The 16,781-nt window shown below is 41.3% G+C and overlaps 1 protein-coding gene across 1 annotated transcript in view; it reads right to left on the bottom strand.

Annotated features, from left to right (window-relative positions):
- The window catches only part of ppp3cca (protein phosphatase 3, catalytic subunit, gamma isozyme, a), a gene marked incomplete at its 3' end in the record, with an annotated part of 51,859 nt that extends 38,556 nt beyond the window's left edge, over window positions 1-13,303 (bottom strand). Inside the window, exon 1 of the mRNA XM_038281984.1 lies at window positions 12,835-13,303. Within this exon, the coding sequence (XP_038137912.1) occupies window positions 12,835-12,880 (46 nt within the window). The remainder of the gene's footprint in view (window positions 1-12,834) is intronic.
- Window positions 13,304-16,781: the final 3,478 nt, after the last annotated feature.

Here is a 16,781-nt window from a genome sequence, read left to right as displayed (position 1 = left end):
ATGCTTGGTTAGAATGTTCTACTAATGCATGTGCTAAGTGTAATTACTATGTCCATGTTACTGATGCGTTTACTATCCCTTTTATGTTGATTACGATGTGTTACTGTGTATTACAGCCTGTTACTATGCTGTTACAATGCGTATTACTATTATTACATGCGTATTTATCTGTTACATCGGTTACATGAACTAGCGTATTACTATGATTACTTCTGTTACTAAGCAATTACTATGCGTGTTACATGGTATTACTATGCGTATTACTAGCGGTTTCTATGCGTATTACTAGCTGTTCTATGCATATAACTATGCTGTTAAGGTGTTGCTATCGTATTACTATGCTGTTATATGTGTATTACTATGAATATACTATGCCTGTTACTATGCGTGTCAATGCGTATTATATGCGTATTACTATGCTGTTACTATTGTATTACTGCCTTTACTATGCCTGTACTACGTGTTACAGCGTTTACTATCGTATTACTATGCGGTTTCTAGCGTATTACTATGCGTGTTGCTAGCGTATACTATGCTATTACTAGCCTGTACTATGTGTTAAATGCGTATACTATGCTATAATCTATTATTTGCATATTACTAGCGTGTGCTACGTTTACTAGCTGTTATAGCGTGTTACCATGCGATACTATCCTTACCTGCATATTACTATCGTGTTGCTGCATATACTATGCTGTTAATGCATTACTATCGTGTTGCTATGCGTATTACTAGATTAAATGTATTACTATGCGTTACAATGCTATTATACGTGTTACAATGCGTATACTATGTGTTACAATGCGTATACATGGTGTCGCTATCTGTTGCTATGCTGTTACTATGCTGTCCCTATGCTGTTTATGCTGTTGCTAGCGTTGCTATGTTAGCTATGCGTTTCTATGCGTATTACTATGCCTGTGCATGCGTATTATATCTGTTCTATGCGTATTACTATCCGTTGCTATGCGTATTACTATGCCTGTTACTATGCGTATTACTATGCGTGTTACCATGCGTATTACTATGCCTGTTACTATGCGTGTTGCTATGCGTATTACTATGCCTGTTACTATGTGTATTACTATGCGTATTACTATGCGTGTTTCTATGCGTATTACTATGCGTGTTGCGATGCGTATTACTATGCCTGTTACTATGCGTATTACTATGAGTGTTACAATGCGTATTACTATGCGTGTTACAATGCGTATTACTATGCCTGTTACTATGCGTATTACTATGAGGGTTACAATGCGTATTACTATGCGTGTTACAATGCGTATTACTATGCGTGTTACAATGCGTATTACTATGCGTGTCGCTATGCGTGTCCCTATGCGTGTTCCTATGCGTGTCGCTATGCGTGTTGCTATGCGTATTACAATGCGTATAGCTATGCGTATTACTATGCGTGTTGCTATGCGTATTACTATGCGTATTACTATGCCTGTTACTGTGCATATTACTATGCGTGTTGCCATGCGTATTACTATGCCTGTTACTATGCGTGTTACCATGCGTATTAGGGCTGGGCGATATGGAAAAAAAACTATATCACGATATGGATTATTTTATATCACGATAACGATATATATCACGATATACCACAACTGATGTTGCATTTTATTTTTTCATAGTCCGTCAGATGGACAGGGTTGAAAAAAATCTTTCATCGCCTATTTTTTACCCATCATCTTGTTTCCTAATATGAGAATCCCAACCCCAAACCAAGAACACCAGTTATGCAATTTGCGGCCATGACAGTGAACAGTATAGAATCTTGGCTATTGCGCTGCAGTAATTAATCATTTAATATTCGTTTGTTATTGACATTTTATAAAATTCCAAGGCAAGGTTTTTCTCTTGTCTTTCATTTACCTTGTTTTCCACTAGGAGGCGCCTCGCCTATTTAAGAAGAAATGTGTCTGCACTGGTAATTATATGGTCCCGAAAGCTGTCTTTCTCGACTATGTAAACGGGGGCCATGCCTTTACAGATATAGCGTGAAATAGCACCTGTGATCTGCTTGAGTCGCTGAGACGTCTTCTCATATTGTGATCCTTGGGCGAATGCTTCCTTAAGCTTCGGCTGTGAGAATTTCTTTCCAGTGCTTCCTGTATTTTCATCCCTTGTTTGGTTTGATCGGAGTGGTTGTAGTTTCCCGTGTTCTTGTTCATGATTTTTCTTCAGGTGGTAAAAGAGGCCGGAAGTATTTGCATCAGCCGCTGGAACGGCTTTGCTGCACAGTTTACATATCGGCTGCGTTTGTTCTTTATCAGATGGCTGAAATCCGAAATATAACCAAACAACCGAGCTGCCTCCCCTTTTGGGCAAAAGTGGTGTTTGTTGTGTCTGTGACCTGGCAACCGTTTCGGACTCTGTAACCGCTGCTGTGGTAACATCTTCTTGGGTGTCCATCATTCATTTTTTTTCAAACCAGAAAGAAATTTCGCGGGCTCTCTCCGTTAGTAATGTTGCAAACGTATGGTGCAAAGCCGCGTGATGTAAAGCGGTGTAGTGTCGCAAAACCACGTTCTCTACACATTATCTTTTTATTCTCTTTTTTTTCGTTATATACACTTAGAGTTTGCATAGCAAAAACGCAAAATGTTATATTAACAAATTATATTAAAATGTATATTAGCAGTAATAATTATAATAAAAAAGTTTATCACGATAGAAAAAATAGAGGAGAAAGGTCACGATAGACATGTTTCTCTCGTCCTCACGATATATATCGCCATATCGCCCAGCTCTAATGCGTATTACTATGCCTGTTACTATGCATATTACTATGCGTGTTGCTATGCATATTACTATGCCTGTTACTATGCGTATTACAATAAGTGTTGCTATGCGTATTACTATGAGTGTTACTATGAGTGTTACAATGCGTATTACTATGCGTGTTACAATGCGTATTACTATGCGTGTTACAATGCGTATTACTATGCGTGTCCCTATGCGTGTTGCTATGCGTGTCGCTATGCGTGTTGCTATGCGTGTAGCTATGCGTATTACTATGCCTGTTGCTATGCGTATTACTATGCCTGTTGCTATGCGTATTACTATGCCTGTTACTATGCGTATTACTATGCGTGTTACCATGCGTATTACTATGCCTGTTACTATGCGTATTACTATGCGTGTTGCTATGCGTATTACTATGCCTGTTACTATGTGTATTACTATGCGTATTACTATGCCTGTTACTATGCGTATTACTATGCATATTACTATGCGTGTTACAATGCGTGTTAATATGCGTATTACTATGCGTATTACTATGCCTGTTACTAAGCATATTACTATGCGTGTTACAATGCGTATTACTATGCGTATTACTATGCGTGTTTCTATGCGTATTACTATGCGTGTTGCTATGCATATTACTATGCCTGTTACTATGCGTGTTGCTATGCGTATTACTATGCCTGTTACTATGTGTATTACTATGCCTATTACTATGCCTGTTACTATGCGTGTTACAATGCGTATTACTATGCGTATTACTATGCGTATTACTATGCCTGTTACTATGTGTATTACTATGCCTATTACTATGCCTGTTACTATGCGTGTTACAATGCGTATTACTATGCGTATTACTATGCGTATTACTATGCGTATTACTATGCGTGTTACAATGCGTGTTACAATGCGTGTTACAATGCGTATTACTATGCGTATTACTATGCCTGTTACTAAGCATATTACTATGCGTGTTACAATGCGTATTACTATGGGTATTACTATGCGTGTTTCTATGCGTATTACTATGCGTGTTGCTATGCATATTACTATGCCTGTTACTATGCGTGTTGGTATGCGTATTACTATGCCTGTTACTATGTGTATTACTATGCCTATTACTATGCCTGTTACTATGCGTGTTACAATGCGTATTACTATGCGTATTACTATGCGTGTTGCTATGCATATTACTATGCCTGTTACTATGCGTATTACTATGCCTATTACTATGCCTGTTACTATGCGTGTTACAATGCGTATTACTATGCGTATTACTATGCGTATTATTATGCGTATTACTTTGCCTGTTACTAAGCGTATTACTATGCGTGTTACTATGTGTATTACTATGCGTATTACTATGCGTGTTACAATGCGTGTTACAATGCGTATTACTATGCGTGTTACAATGCGTGTTACAATGCGTATTACTATGCGTATTACTATGCGTATTACTATGCCTGTTACTATGCGTATTACTATGCCTGTTACTGTGTATTACTATGCGTATTACTATGCGTGTTAGGATGTGTATTACTATGCCTGTTACTAAGCGTATTACTATGCCTGTTACTATGCGTATTACTATGCATGTTACTATGCGTATTACTATGCCTGTTACTGTGTATTACTATGCCTGTTACTATGCGTATTACTATGCCTTTTACTATGCGTATTACTATGCCTGTTACTGTGTATTACTATGCGTATTACTATGCCTGTTACTATGCGTATTACTATGCCTGTTACTATGTGTATTACTATGCCTGTTACTGTGTATTACTATGCCTGTTACTATGCGTGTTACAATGCGTATTACTATGCGTATTACTATGCGTGTTACAATGCGTGTTACAATGCGTATTACTATGCGTATTACTATGCGTATTACTATGCCTGTTACTAAGCATATTACTATGCGTGTTACAATGCGTATTACTATGCGTATTACTATGCGTGTTTCTATGCGTATTACTATGCGTGTTGCTATGCATATTACTATGCCTGTTACTATGCGTGTTGCTATGCGTATTACTATGCCTGTTACTATGTGTATTACTATGCCTATTACTATGCCTGTTACTATGCGTGTTACAATGCGTATTACTATGCGTATTACTATGCCTGTTACTATGTGTATTACTATGCCTATTACTATGCCTGTTACTATGCGTGTTACAATGCGTATTACTATGCGTATTACTATGCGTGTTGCTATGCATATTACTATGCCTGTTACTATGCGTATTACTATGCCTATTACTATGCCTGTTACTATGCGTGTTACAATGCGTATTACTATGCGTATTACTATGCGTATTATTATGCGTATTACTTTGCCTGTTACTAAGCGTATTACTATGCGTGTTACTATGTGTATTACTATGCGTATTACTATGCGTGTTACAATGCGTGTTACAATGCGTATTACTATGCGTGTTACAATGCGTGTTACAATGCGTATTACTATGCGTATTACTATGCGTATTACTATGCCTGTTACTATGCGTATTACTATGCCTGTTACTGTGTATTACTATGCGTATTACTATGCGTGTTAGGATGTGTATTACTATGCCTGTTACTAAGCGTATTACTATGTCTGTTACTATGCGTATTACTATGCATGTTACTATGCGTATTACTATGCCTGTTACTGTGTATTACTATGCCTGTTACTATGCGTATTACTATGCCTTTTACTATGCGTATTACTATGCCTGTTACTGTGTATTACTATGCGTATTACTATGCCTGTTACTATGCGTATTACTATGCCTGTTACTATGTGTATTACTATGCCTGTTACTGTGTATTACTATGCCTGTTACTATGCGTGTTACAATGCGTATTACTATGCGTATTACTATGCGTGTTACAATGCGTGTTACAATGCGTATTACTATGCGTATTACTATGCGTATTACTATGCCTGTTACTAAGCATATTACTATGCGTGTTACAATGCGTATTACTATGCGTATTACTATGCGTGTTTCTATGCGTATTACTATGCGTGTTGCTATGCATATTACTATGCCTGTTACTATGCGTGTTGCTATGCGTATTACTATGCCTGTTACTATGTGTATTACTATGCCTATTACTATGCCTGTTACTATGCGTGTTACAATGCGTATTACTATGCGTATTACTATGCGTGTTGCTATGCATATTACTATGCCTGTTACTATGCGTATTACTATGCCTATTACTATGCCTGTTACTATGCGTGTTACAATGCGTATTACTATGCGTATTACTATGCGTATTATTATGCGTATTACTTTGCCTGTTACTAAGCGTATTACTATGCGTGTTACTATGTGTATTACTATGCCTGTTACAATGCGTGTTACAATGCGTATTACTATGCGTGTTACAATGCGTGTTACAATGCGTATTACTATGCGTATTACTATGCGTATTACTATGCCTGTTACTATGCGTATTACTATGCCTGTTACTGTGTATTACTATGCGTATTACTATGCGTGTTAGGATGTGTATTACTATGCCTGTTACTAAGCGTATTACTATGCCTGTTACTATGCGTATTACTATGCATGTTACTATGCGTATTACTATGCCTGTTACTGTGTATTACTATGCCTGTTACTATGCGTATTACTATGCCTTTTACTATGCGTATTACTATGCCTGTTACTGTGTATTACTATGCGTATTACTATGCCTGTTACTATGCGTATTACTATGCCTGTTACTATGTGTATTACTATGCCTGTTACTGTGTATTACTATGCCTGTTACTATGCGTGTTACAATGCGTATTACTATGCGTATTACTATGCGTGTTACAATGCGTGTTACAATGCGTATTACTATGCGTATTACTATGCGTATTACTATGCCTGTTACTAAGCATATTACTATGCGTGTTACAATGCGTATTACTATGCGTATTACTATGCGTGTTTCTATGCGTATTACTATGCGTGTTGCTATGCATATTACTATGCCTGTTACTATGCGTGTTGCTATGCGTATTACTATGCCTGTTACTATGTGTATTACTATGCCTATTACTATGCCTGTTACTATGCGTGTTACAATGCGTATTACTATGCGTATTACTATGCCTGTTACTATGTGTATTACTATGCCTATTACTATGCCTGTTACTATGCGTGTTACAATGCGTATTACTATGCGTATTACTATGCATATTACTATGCGTATTACTATGCCTGTTACTAAGCATATTACTATGCGTGTTACAATGCGTATTACTATGCGTATTACTATGCGTGTTTCTATGCGTATTACTATGCGTGTTGCTATGCGTATTACTATGCCTATTACTATGCCTGTTACTATGCGTGTTACAATGCGTATTACTATGCGTATTACTATGCGTATTATTATGCAGATTACTTTGCCTGTTACTAAGCGTATTACTATGCGTGTTACTATGTGTATTACTATGCATATTACTATGCGTATTACTATGTGTGTTACTATGCGTGTTACAATGCGTATTACTATGCGTATTACTATGCGTATTACTATGCCTGTTACTATGCGTATTACTATGCCTGTTACTGTGTATTACTATGCGTATTACTATGCGTGTTAGGATGTGTATTACTATGCCTGTTACTAAGCGTATTACTATGCCTGTTACTATGCGTATTACTATGCCTGTTACTGTGTATTACTATGCCTGTTACTATGCGTATTACTATGCCTGTTACTATGCGTATTACTATGCCTGTTACTGTGTATTACTATGCGTATTACTATGCGTGTTAGGATATGTATTACTATGCCTGTTACTAAGCGTATTACTATGCCTGTTACTATGCGTATTACTATGCCTGTTACTATGCGTATTACTATGCCTGTTACTATGCGTATTACTATGCCTGTTGCTATGCGTATTACTATGCCTGTTACTATGCGTATTACTATGCCTGTTACTGTGTATTACTATGCGTATTACTATGCGTGTTAGGATGTGTATTACTATGCCTGTTACTATGCGTATTACTATGCCTGTTGCTATGCGTGTTGCTATGCGTATTACTGCTGTCTAGCTGCACCTGCAGCCATCTGCAAAACGTGTCTCATTCAAAACACCCCTCCCACCCAGCCAATCACTGATGATATTGATTCAGATGTTACGCCATCTTGGATACAGCGGCTTGTCGGAGTAGAAGGAAGATTAATTGAATAAAATCCTCAAGACGTTAAAATGCTGATCATTCTTTAATAAGTTCCTCTTCAAACAGACTTGCAGCGTTTTTCTTTAAAAGCTAATGTGTGTTTTATGTTTTATGCACAAAACTACAACAAAAACCAGACTGAATCAGGAAATAAAACAGCGTGATTGGCTGTAAGGAGAGCAGAGACAGAGGACACTATGTAATGCGTAGTACTATGGGTATGCTGGCCTGATGGTGTATGCTGAGCTGACAGAACACCAGTTCAATGTCCAGGTCAGAGTCAAATGTGACACAAATACCGATATCAGCTGCTGGAGATCAGGGCTGCTCCTCTGATAACGCTGATCCAGACATACATGAATGTTATCACACCCACACAGACACCTGGAAGTGGCACTAATGATTATCAGAGTGGGTGGAGCCAATAAACACAGAGGTGGAGGTGAAGTACTGTGTTGGAGTTTAAAACAAAACAAACACAGAAAAAAAAAGGCCTCTACTGATCTGGTAGTAAAGAAAGTGATCTAAGTGAACGCAGGCGTGGAGGCGGCGTGTGACTGAGAGGAAGGATTACTGATAACTGCTATTAGCTCGGCCGCAGACAGCAGCAGCAGCACAGACCTGGCTTGACTCGCCCAGGCTGAGGAGAAGCTGTCATGTGTCGACCGCTGAGGTATAAATAAACAGTAAATGCTCCCAGACCTACAAGGCACGGCCCCGAAGAGAGCTGTAAGCTGAGGTACCAGCCTTAAGAAGAGATTAGCTAAAGCCTCTATTAGCCAGGGCTTCCAGACCCAGGGGCTGTTTACTCAAAAGTCTGGCTGGATCTGAGCGAACAAAGCAGGAACTGGAAGAACGCGAAGGCAGAGAAAAAAACACTCTGGCTGCAGACGTTTTACAGACCGGAGCGCCGGCTGTACAGGCGGGCCGTGATCAGGCTCAGAGGACTGAAAGATCCGCCTCAATGCAGAGCAACTCCTCTGGAAACGCGCCCTGCTGCCCAATGGTTCAAATGAAGCTTTACATACGTTTTATAACGGAACAGAATGTAGGGCTGAAAGGAGAATCTGAAAAGTGTGGCATGCATGTACTCCCCGTTTACTCCAACGCCCCTAAAACTAAACATCCAGTGAAACCAGCAACCCTTCAGTCCCTGGATGAATGGAAACTGTCCATCTGTGTGCTTTTCAAACCCAGCTGGAGCTGGAGGAGCTGCAGAGACCCACAGCTCAGGTGTAACAACCTGCTGACTGGATGAATTAATGTTCACGCTCCCCGCAGGCCGGACCTTCAAGGAAGAGTGACGAATCTGAAGCCATACTTCCCATTTAACGAATAAAGTTAGCAAGGGAGACGAGGAGGAAGGTGATCTGCTCTGAGGGAACCAATGAACTTTGTGGGAACTGAATCATTTCTTTTCTACTATAAATCTGTTTTCTACTTTTAAGAACATAAAACATCAAAACTGACCTGTTATTTGAAGTAGGGCTGCAACTTATGATTGTTTAGCAAATCCATTCATCTGTCGATTATTTATTTATTTTATCCAGCTTGAGCTATCTCTATAGTTCTGCTGCTATAGGCTTAGACTGCTGGAGGACATAGGGACCCCTTTTTCATCATTCTGCTTCATTCTATCTCTATTCTCCCACTCTGCAGAATCTGTTAGTCCAATCACTAACCTTCTGCTCTCTCTGCTTTTTCTCATAGTAGCTTCATCTGGTCTGTTCCTTTTGGCTGTGACTCCATCCTGGAGAGAAATATCAGCTGTGCTGCTGCCATCAACACCTTTGTTTCTAGATGTTGGAGCTTGGCCTGTTTTCCAGTGTAGTCCTGTTTCTCTGACTGTGACTAACTGGATGTGCTCTCTTCATCCTCTGACATGGGAGCTGGCTCGGAGCTCGTCTGCCTGGCTGTGTGTTTCCTGGACGGGGCCGCCTGTGGAGCTGGTTGACAGTTGCCTTTTGTATCTATGCTTCTTTTTCTATGTCTGCTTCTGTCTCCTTGAACCCCAGTGGGCCTCAGCAGATGGCCGCTCACACTGAGCCTGGTTCTGCTGGAGGTTTCTTCCTGTTCAAAGGGAGTTTTTCCTCTCCACTGTCTCTACACGCATGCTTAGTGTGAGGGATTGCTGAAGAGTCAATGAGTCGATGCAATCAGCTGGTTTTCCTTAGATAGAAAACTTTGAATCAATCTGACTGGATGATCTGGTTGAACTGGAAAGTGCCTTAATATGTGTTGTGAATTGGCACTATAGAAATAAACTGAATAGAATTAAAAATGTTTAGAGATTTTTTTCAATCTTGGTCTAATTCCTGCTCTAAGTGGGTCGCTCTTTCAGCTGAAGGCATGTTTTAGAGTCTCTATACTTAATAAAGTAGTTGACAACTATATTAATAATCAATTAATCTGATTATTTGTTTGAAGCAACATAAAGTTCACGGTGGATTAAAAGAGTTTTTGTTTGAAATAAGCCAGAAGTGCAGCAAGCAAGACGAACTCAGCAGTTGGGAGGAATTAATGGGCTAACAATATAATAATCATCTATGGCCGTGGCAATGGCTTCCTATTAAAGCCTGCCTGGCCTAATTAGCATGAATGTTTAATGAAGTCTTTAAAAGTGCAGACGCTGGGCGCTGCGCCGCATCAACACCCCCGCTCTGGCATGACAACAAACGACAGGAGACACAAAGCCGAGTCCGGATAATGTTTTTGACAACAGATATGAGCCGGCCTCTAGAATCTGCTCACTATTGTTTCAGTGAACCAACACAATAGGCTGAGGCTGGATGACAAAGACGCGGCTGGGCAGAGATGAATGGAGCAGAGCCGGCGCATGAATCATGAAGTCCACTTCAGATTGCTCAAATTATCCCTGAATCTATTAGCCTTGAAAGCTAAACCACCCTGGGTTTGTTTCCCGCTCTGAGGGCTGCAGACCTTCACCTATAGATTTCATTTTGGATGGAAATAAACAGTTTAAATTCACAGAAACAGGGCAGAGTGGGTTTCCCTGCAGTGGTTTATGGTTCCGTCTTTTGCCCTGCAACGCTGCTATCTTCTCCTCCTCTCACGCTGCGGCTGTTGCACGGTGGGAACATCGCTAGGCAGATTCTTTCCACAATTAACTCCCTCTCTCCCTGCATGTTCCAGTCCCCTGGCAGGACATTCTCCCAGTGCCCTTCAGACAGACTGGGATGTGTATCAAGTAGTGGTGCTGCGGGACGAGGCAGACTCAGAGGGAAGAAGAAAGAGCGGAACAAAGTTTACCAGGGTAGGGGTGGAGTCATGCTGGGGGATCATTAACTTCTGACAACCGTTGATAACAAATAAAACTAATCAGAAACTTTAGATTCAAACCCTCCATTCAATGGCGGCTGGCAGATCTTCATGATGGGCTGAATCTAAGGAGGAAAGGTGGCCACATTTGTTAACGACTCACTTCCGACTCCACTGAGTATCATCAGTAAAGTAATCTAAGAAAACTCCTGGGATTAGCGTCCCCCCCCCCCCCTCATTCGGCCGGCCTGCTGGATGTTTTTCACCACCCCTGAAATAGGAAGCAGAGACTCCGCAGCTGCTTTCTGTGCGTCATTTATCTGCTTAATTTGGATAAACACCCTGCAGCGACACAAGTTATCTACATTTTATTTATATTAAATATAAAATTTAGATAAATATTATAAAAAAAATATATATTTTTTTTTTATTAGAGTGGCTCAGGTTATCCTGAGCTATCTCTATAGTTCTGCTGCTATAGGCTTAGACTGCTGGAGGACATAGGGACCCCTTTTTCATCATTCTGCTTCATTCTATCTCTATTCTCCCACTCTGCAGAATCTGTTAGTTCAATCTCTAACGTTCTGCTCTCTCTGCTTTTTCTCATAGTAGCTTCATCTGGTCTGTTCCTGTTTGGCTGTGACTCCATCCTGGAGAGAAATATCAGCTGTGCTGCTGCCATCAACACCTTTGTTTCTAGATGTTGGAGCTTGGCCTGTTTTCCAGTGTAGTCCTGTTTCTCTGACTGTGACTAACTGGATGTGCTCTCTTCATCCTCTGACATGGGAGCTGGCTCGGAGCTCGTCTGCCTGGCTGTGTGTTTCCTGGACGGGGCCGCCTGTGGAGCTGGTTGACAGTTGCCTTTTGTATCTATGCTTCTTTTTCTATGTCTGCTTCTGTCTCCTTGAACCCCAGTGGGCCTCAGCAGATGGCCGCTCACACTGAGCCTGGTTCTGCTGGAGGTTTCTTCCTGTTCAAAGGGAGTTTTTCCTCTCCACTGTCGCTACAAGCATGCTTAGTGTGAGGGATTGCTGAAGAGTCAATGAGTCGATGCAATCAACTGGTTTTCCTTAGATAGAAAACTTTGAATCAATCTGACTGGATGATCTGGTTGAACTGGAAAGTGACCTGAGATGACATGATGTGAATTGAAGCTATAGAAATAAACTGAATAGAAAATCAATATACGTTACAAACACCTGAAGGATTTCTGATGAAAATGATGGAAAGTCTTCTGAAGTTTTATTAAACTCTAGATTCCCTCAAAACTTGAAGGTAATTCAGGTCTAAATTTAAGATGTTGTATATTTTTTTGCATCATGGTAGAAAGTCTCTGTTCTAACATAAACACCAGATTATTACCAGTTAATTAAACTAGTTAAGCAGGTTTATTTCTAATCAAAGAATGAAAACATTTAAGCTGAAAACATTTAGCTTTTTTTTTATGGAAACTGATGGAAGGAATACCTTTGATCTCTGACAGCTGGATTTATTCTCATCTTTAAAAACTTTCCAGGAATAAACAGACTTTATGTTTGTTAATCTGATGATCAATAATCCCCATCATCATCATCATAAAGTGTGGCCCAGCGGAGCTCCAGGTGTTTCTGACCTTTAACCAGCCGCTCAGTGGTGGACTGCTTCTCCTTCCCGGACATCTCTGCTCCGGCTGCTCCTGCCTTCAGGGGGGAGATCAGGGTTTGTGGCTCCGGCTGGCCGGGGTGGAGTTAGCGCATCGGTCTCAGCTCCGGCTGGGTTCCTGCCAGCCCGGTTAAAAATTAATAAACAGACCTAAATAAACCAAAGTAGCGGTTCTGGGAGGAAATTAGCTAAAAGCGGCAGCGAAAACAGTCACGGTCCATTCAGGCTGCTGTCAGCGGCAGCTGGGATACCTGGAGGAAGCTGCCGTTAGCAGGTAATCCGATTTATCCCAGCTAGTTAGCCGCTAACATCCTGCAGGCGGTGGGAGGCAGCGGTCAGCCTCATTCTCTCTGCCCGCCCGCCGCCCGGCGCGGAAAAACAACAGCAGGAGCTGGAAATGCAGAAAAACCCGGAGAGACACGACTCCTTCAGAGAGAGAGAGAGAGTGCATGTAGGCTGTCACTTCACCGCACCTCCTCCTCCTCCTTGGATTAAACTCTAATCTGACAGGGAGTGAGGAGCAACAAGGGGCGGGTTTCCTCCTCCAACATGGCGGCGGCCGATGTGACAGGACTATGATGGGAAGGGAGCGTTAACTCTGAGACAGTAGAAGACTAATCAGAGTTTAATTTTTATTTTTCACACTTTAATAGAATAGAAATATACTAATAGAAAGGTTTTCCTTAAAGTTGCAACTTCAGAAAAAAAAAATGGCAACACTTGTCCATAAGTTAGAGAAGTAATCAGGACCTAATGAGGACTTCAGTGATGATTAATGAGGCAACTAGAAGCCAAACTGTATTGATACTGCCTCATAGAACACTGACACCTGCTGGACATTTAAATACACTACAGGCAGTTTATCTGACAGAATAAACTGAATTGATTTGATGACCTAGTACAAAAGGCGTTTTTAGACCATTTTGGGGGGGGCGGGGGGTGCTGAAGCTCCTTAAATTTAATCTTAGCACTCCTAAAGTATGGGTTGTCTTTTTTTATTATTCTATGCACCTTTTAACAAAAAAAATTATATAAGTATGAATTTTAATTTTCTGTATCAGGAGTGTCTAAACTAATATATATATATATATATATATATATATATAAATAAAACCTTATTAAATAGAATCCATTTTAGGATTGCCAGTCCAAAGAGAGAGTTTTACAAGAGGGAGAGGAGAAAAGTGGAAGGTGAAGAAAAGCAGGTGAGTTTAGGTACAGCTCGTCCAAGCAGACAAAAACACAGGAAGACAAAACACAAAAGTCTCAGATACGATGTGTTTGTGAAAGATAGTTATTAGCAAAAAGCATTGAGCAAGTTCCAAAAATATCGAACATGTAAGTAGAAAATGTAGAAATGTATCTTGCCCGGGTGCTCAGCAGCACCACTGAACCTCTAATCCTAGAATCACCCCTGCTTAGTACAATGATATGATTGAAGATATTTTAGGTTTTATTGTATTACTTCATATCTATGTTTAAATTGATATCTAAATATCTTTATTTTTAGATGCAGCCAATAAATAATGTAAACATATAAGGTAATAATTTAGGGAAAACTGTGAATAAGGATGCTTGTGGACTAGGATTTAAATCATATTTTTACAGTAAATAAACTAAGAGTCAATTTGAAATGAACTTTAATTCAGATAAGTTGAGTGATAACTAAGAGGAAAAGGACACAACCAGAAAATTAAAATAAAAACCCAACGTCTGAAACATTTCTATTCTTTTTAGGCTCCAAAGTCTTCATCATTTTAATTATAAACTACAAAAGATGCATTTTATTAGCAGATGCATCATGTTGACAGATACATTTTTAAACACAGTTTAGTGAATCAGTCCGTTAGAAACAACTCCTGTAACGGTCACATGGCTTCCTGGAATCAACGCGCACCGATCCAGTGTTTTGATCTATGGCAGCAGTGGAATATTCCAGATCCTGGAGTTCAGTATCCTGCAACATTTAGACCCATCCTTGGTAAAACACACCTGAATCAAATGGCTGAGTTTCCTCCTCAACATAGAGTCAGTTCTTCCAGAGTCCTCTCAATCATCTAATTATTTGATTCAGTTTTACAGATTATATGGACACTGAAATGTTAGCAAAACAAGAAAGGAAAAAGAGAAAAGATGAAAGACATAAAAGGGAGAGAATGATAAAACATTTTCAGTCCGCTTCATCACCTGCAGAGAGATGTAAAAAGAACAGAACAAACAAAGGATATAGTATAAGATGAGGTCTTCAACAGGGGGTCAGAGACCCCTAGGGGTCCACAGAGGTACTGCATGCTACTGCAAAGTTTTAGTTGATTACTTTCTTTTTTTTGTATCCCCCTGCAATTTTTTCCACTAATTTAATGTCTTTAAATCCACATTAACATGAATTCAACAGACTGTAGTAAACAGATAAATGGAGGCAGAAGATGTCTTTCAGTCATTAATGCTCACATTCAGCGACACACAGGAGCTCTTTCAAGCTGGGCACCGTTTCATTCACAACACCTGTCCCATCAACCAGGAATCAGATATACTTTAATAATCCCAGGGAGGGATTACTTTAGTTACATTACTCCATCTGATAGAGTGACTATAGGACCAGTTTGATATAATTTCATACAATACGCTCCATCTCGCCATCAGTTTGGCGGGAAAACGTTGAAGACTCCTGAATTAAATGATTTATATAGACTCATTTTATTTTGAAAGGAGAAGCTGTGTAGAGCAGTGAGGTCGGCCTGGTCGTCACCCCCAGCATGGCGCCTAGCTCAGTCACCATGAATTCATCAAAGAGAAGGAGGCGGGACAACTGGTACAAAAAAAATTATGATTTATTGAACCTGAAAATAGCATTAAATTCCACTGGAACATTCATTAAAAGTAAATACCTACAACATTACACTGAAATCATCACCAACCACATTTAAAAACAACCCACTGATGCAGAGGATCAGTTCGCAGTAAAACAGCAGCAGTTAAAGGAGTCGGAGGAAAAAGGAAAGTGTCCATGCAGAAGAATCTGGGCTTCTCACGTTTCTTCTAGATGCAAACTAAACGATCTAAAGAGGGAAATCCCTTCAGAGGCTAGTTATTCACTTCTGGCTTCATTTGAAGGGAATAGTTCAGAATCTTTGAGGCCAGGTTCTGATGGCGAGCAGTCAGACCGGCGTGCCCCGGTCAGACCAGCGTCAGACCGGCGTACCCCAGTCAGACCGGCGTCAGACCGGCGTACCCCAGTCAGACCGGCGTCAGACCGGCGTACCCCAGTCAGACCGGCGTCAGACCGGCGTACCCCAGTCAGACCGGCGTACCCCAGTCAGACCGGCGTACCCCAGTCAGACCGGCGTCAGACCGGCGTGCCCCAGTCAGACCGGCGTGCCCCAGTCAGACCGGCGTCAGACCGGCGTGCCCCAGTCAGACCGGCGTCAGACCGGCGTGCCCCAGTCAGACCGGCGTCAGACCGGCGTGCCCCAGTCAGACCGGCGTCAGACCGGAGTACCCCAGTCAGACCGGCGTCAGACCAGAGTACCCCAGTAAGACCGGCGTACCCCAGTCAGACCAGAGTACCCCAGTAAGACCGGCGTGCCCCAGTCAGACCAGAGTACCCCAGTCAGACCGGCGTGCCCCAGTCAGACCAGAGTACCCCAGTCAGACCGGCGTGCCCCAGTCAGACCGGCGTGCCCCAGTCAGACCGGCGTCAGACCAGCGTACCCCAGTCAGACCAGCGTACCCCAGTCAGACCAGCGTCAGACCAGAGTACCCCAGTCAGACCGGCGTCAGACCAGCGTACCCCAGTCAGACCGGCGTCAGACCAGCGTACCCCAGTCAGACCAGCGTACCCCAGTCAGACCAGCGTACCCCAGTCAGACCGGCGTCAGACCAGCGTACCCCAGTCAGACCGGCGTCAGACCAGCGTAC

This window comes from Cyprinodon tularosa, unplaced genomic scaffold, assembly GCF_016077235.1.
Source record: "Cyprinodon tularosa strain WSP-4 unplaced genomic scaffold, ASM1607723v1 ctg178, whole genome shotgun sequence".
In the NCBI taxonomy this organism is placed as follows: domain Eukaryota; kingdom Metazoa; phylum Chordata; class Actinopteri; order Cyprinodontiformes; family Cyprinodontidae; genus Cyprinodon; species Cyprinodon tularosa.
The sequence above is the reverse complement of the archived record's forward strand: the minus strand, read 5'-3'. Positions and strand labels throughout refer to the sequence as shown.